The 4,035-nt window shown below is 34.7% G+C and overlaps 1 protein-coding gene across 1 annotated transcript; it reads right to left on the bottom strand.

The window, feature by feature from the left end:
- Positions 1 to 1,914: 1,914 nt before the first annotated feature.
- Positions 1,915 to 3,331, bottom strand: LOC140008509 (senescence-specific cysteine protease SAG39-like). The gene is made up of 2 exons (XM_072053139.1): positions 2,816 to 3,331; positions 1,915 to 2,708 (listed from the first exon to the last, which is right to left on the bottom strand). Exons 1-2 carry the CDS (start codon positions 3,249 to 3,251, stop codon positions 2,131 to 2,133), a joined length of 1,014 nt encoding a protein of 337 aa, XP_071909240.1. The 5' UTR covers positions 3,252 to 3,331; the 3' UTR covers positions 1,915 to 2,130.
- Positions 3,332 to 4,035: the final 704 nt, after the last annotated feature.

Here is a 4,035-nt window from a genome sequence, read left to right as displayed (position 1 = left end):
AACAATTTTCTAGTGGACAAAAAATGTGAATATGGAGAATTTTTTTTCTTTCCAATGAATATGGACTGAGTGAGAAAGTCAAATGGCCGAATTGAAAACACAAATTTGAAAAAAGTTAAAAAAGAATTATTTTTTTAACCCAAATTATTTAATGCTACAACCACTCACTTTTATCTCATTTTTTGTTTCTTATCAAGTTTGCATTTCTATTTTCGATTCTCTTGACTTCCTTCGAACTCCAAACTTTCTTTTTTAAATTGCAATCTCTAAATCCCAGAGGCATAAATTTAAAATTTAAGTTTACAATGTCAAATCCTCATAGACGTGAATTTTGTATAATTTCAAAATATTGTGATATTTTTTGGATAGATTTAAGATTATTTTGGTAGATATAATTGAAATTGAAATGAAATTTATTTGTTTTAACTTATAATTTAAAAAATTTATTTTTGAAAATCCAAGTTATTCAAAAATAGTAAACTTTTCATCATATAAAGTTTTAAATTAGTCTATTGCATGTCTTATTTTGTGCATATATATATTTATATAAATTATTTTTAAAAAAATTCATTGAACCGAGGTTGAACCGGTCCGACCGGTTGAACCTCGACCCTTTCACTTCGCCGGTTCAATTGACGGTCCGGGTTTTAAAACATTGCTATCAGTGTGTATTTTTTATTTTTTTTTACATTAATAGGTTTACCCTTCTTGCTAATTTTTTTTCTTAAGGTAGGGGAAAAATTCAAAAACATATTAGTTAAAGAGTAAGTTTTTATACATTGAATCTTAAACCTCATCCTTCTTGCTAATTTTTTCAAAGGCAAGGAAAAATTCAAGAAAATATTAGTTAAAGAGTAAGTTTTTTATACACTATCAGTGAACAATTTTTTTTTCTTTTTACACTAGAAGATTCACCCTTCTTGCTAATTTTTTTAAGGTAGGGAAAAAACTCAAGTTACATATTAGTTACAAAGTAAGTTTTTTGATGCAATGCATTGTCAGTATATAATTTTTTTTTTTTTTACACTAGAAGATTCACCCTTCTTGCTACTTTATCTCAGGGCAAGGAAAAATTCAATAGCATATTAGTTAAAGGGTAAGTTTTTAATACATTGTTAGTGTACAAATTTTTTCATAATAGCATATTCACCTTTCTTCCTAATTTTTTTGTCAAGGCAAGGAAAACTTCAACAACATATTAGTTAAAGAGTAAATTTTTTATATACTGTCAGTGAACATTTTTTTTACACTAGCATATTTAGATCATGCCATATAATATAAATTCAAATTTGGGATTCAAATCATTCACATATGTGATGCATTTATAACTACTAGTGTTTAAAAAATCACTACACACATGTGATGCACTTAAGAAGTTTATGAGGAATTTATCTGTGTGGTTGTTTTCTTAAGCACCGACTCTAGTGAATTATATGGAGAGGGCTAGTGCAGTCAGGTACAGTTCAGTCCGGTTATTGTATTTATTATATTATTTGATGCGTAATTACATTACATTATTGTATTCAAGATAAAATTAATATATATGAATAAAATATTCAACATAGTACAATATTATGATGTATGTGTACACTACAAATTTAAACATGTACACTGAACGGACCAAACCGTACAAAAACACAATTGTATTGAGTCCTTGTCCAAATTTATATATACGCGAGCAACACGATATTTATCAAGGTATTTTGTTAGGATAGTCTAGCGAGTTCTTATGCACCAACTCTTCTGACTTGCGCGATTATTGGTTACTCAAGAATTCTTTCCCGTTATTATGAATTCTTCCTTTCCAGTTAGACTGGTAATATTTCTTTTCTCAGCATATATGGGCAGCACCAAAAAAAAAAAAAAAGACTATTCCTCCAAAAAAAAAATAATAAATAAAGAAGAAGATCATACTTCACTAAAGAGACCAAACACCATTTATTCAGGCAAAAACAAGAAACAATACATGTTAAGCTGATAAAGGCTATATGAGATACGTAATAAAAGGCACTGCATCACAAGACAAGATGCTAGTTTCATGCTTATAACATCAGACCGTGATATATAGAAAAAGCAGAATTGCTTTCTAATTAATGAAGCACCAGCAATTATTTCAACATTTAAACTATTCTAAGCAGTGGGATAAGAAGCCTGGCTGGCGATGCCACAAAGGCCTTCTGGAGCACCAGTGTCTCTCTGAAGGCGCATGTACCCATCCTCACCCCAGCTAGTTCCCCAGGAATTCTTAACCAACCAATACTTGGTTCCATCCTCACTTGTACCGTATCCAACTAGTGTCACGGCATGGTCCAAGTTATTCCCACAATCGCCGGAGAAAACGCCGCTTTGATAGTTTTTGAAGTCCATGCCGCTGCCTTCAATGCCAACTGATACGGGTTGTTTAGACACGGCCTGCAGAAGAGCATCCTCGTTATTCTGAGGGACATCTTCATAACTTGTGATCCGGACAGCTCCTTGGTCGTTATTGCAAGTGCCATCAGCTCCTTGATATGGGTACTCGGATTCAGTGGCGAGGCCATTGCTAGCAATGAAATTAAATGCTTCATCCATGCGACCTCCACTGCAGCCATGATTACTACTGGTATCACAGTCAACAAGCTGTTGCTCAGACAGCGAGGTTAGCTGACCGGCTTTGAGTTTATGAATTCCTTCTACGGCTGCAACAGCTGAAAATGCCCAACAACATCCTGCATTTTCATTATCCAAAGGGGTTTTTCATCCTAATTAGCCCAACTTCATATAGACATTTTGGCATGGAAAGCATATACTAATGGTGGTCAAATATTGGACTTACCACAAGCTGCCTGGTCCTTGACTCCAGTGACAGCACCTTTCTGTCTCCAGTCCGTGGAAGGCGGAGCGTCACTGACATCTGCATACCTGAATGAAGTTCCTTGAGATACGTCTTTCCTTGGTTTGTAGTTGTACCCAGTGCTGGCTGATAGGAACTCTTCGTTTGTCAGGTCAGCAAATCGGTTAATGCCCAACACGTAAGACTTGTTCCCAGCCTTGTTGAAGGCCTCAATGTACTCCACAGTTTCCTTGAAAATCTTGAATCGCTTTGCCTTCTCTGCCTCATCCTTGTAAACCCGTCCGTGTTCAACCATCCACTGCTCGTGCTTTTCAGTCAATGAGGCTTCATCCAAGCTGCGGGCCGTAGCTTGAGAAGCCAACATCGCCAGCAGTAAGAATGCGGCAGTAACCAGCATAGAATTGAATGTCCAAGCCATTGTTTGATTAAGAGCTCAAAGAAACAAGTGAATGGAAGAATCTGAGAGTATAAAGCCAATAAATTATGGTGCAAAAGATTTGAATGGGAAGCCACACTGCTTCCATTCAGAATACCAGCTAGCTATTTATAGATTTCAGTTCGGAAAGCTGAGTTAATTATGACCAAATTTCCATCGTTTTGGTCCTAGAAACTCTGGCAAAATTATGCCCTAGATTGATGGGCAATCAGAAGCTCGGTTGGCATGCGTGAGCGTTGGTTTTGGGGCAGACGTAGGAAGTATTTGTGATACTCTTTATCAAACTATTAAGAATTAGTTATATGTGATACTCTTTAGTGAATGGTCTATTTAGAAACAACTTTATTCCCCTTTTCTTCTAATGAAACCTATCCTGAAATTATGCACTATTTCTTACTTAGACATTTGTACCTTATGCTCTTGCAGTTTATCTTATATTTAAGTAATTGAAGAAATATGAAACTAAAAAATAATATAATATATTGAAAAGCGGTGAGGTGTCTTAAAATAAAAAATGTTTGCATCTTTCACATTTGGAAACATCTATATATGACTACACTAATATCAAATCAGGTGATGCAATGTATCCAAAAATTGGAGTTTTGAATGCAACGTTCAAAATAAACACGAGTTAAGGGTATAATTCAACTTGATTTTTTTAGGTAAATAATAAAGAAAAGTACAACAGATGGGGATGGCAAACCCGTCTATTGTCCTCATCAAAAGCAAAGGATACTTCACGGGGACATGATTCAATAAACACAAA

The sequence above is a fragment of the Coffea arabica genome, chromosome 6c (assembly GCF_036785885.1).
Source record: "Coffea arabica cultivar ET-39 chromosome 6c, Coffea Arabica ET-39 HiFi, whole genome shotgun sequence".
NCBI lineage: Eukaryota > Viridiplantae > Streptophyta > Magnoliopsida > Gentianales > Rubiaceae > Coffea > Coffea arabica.
The sequence above is the reverse complement of the archived record's forward strand: the minus strand, read 5'-3'. Positions and strand labels throughout refer to the sequence as shown.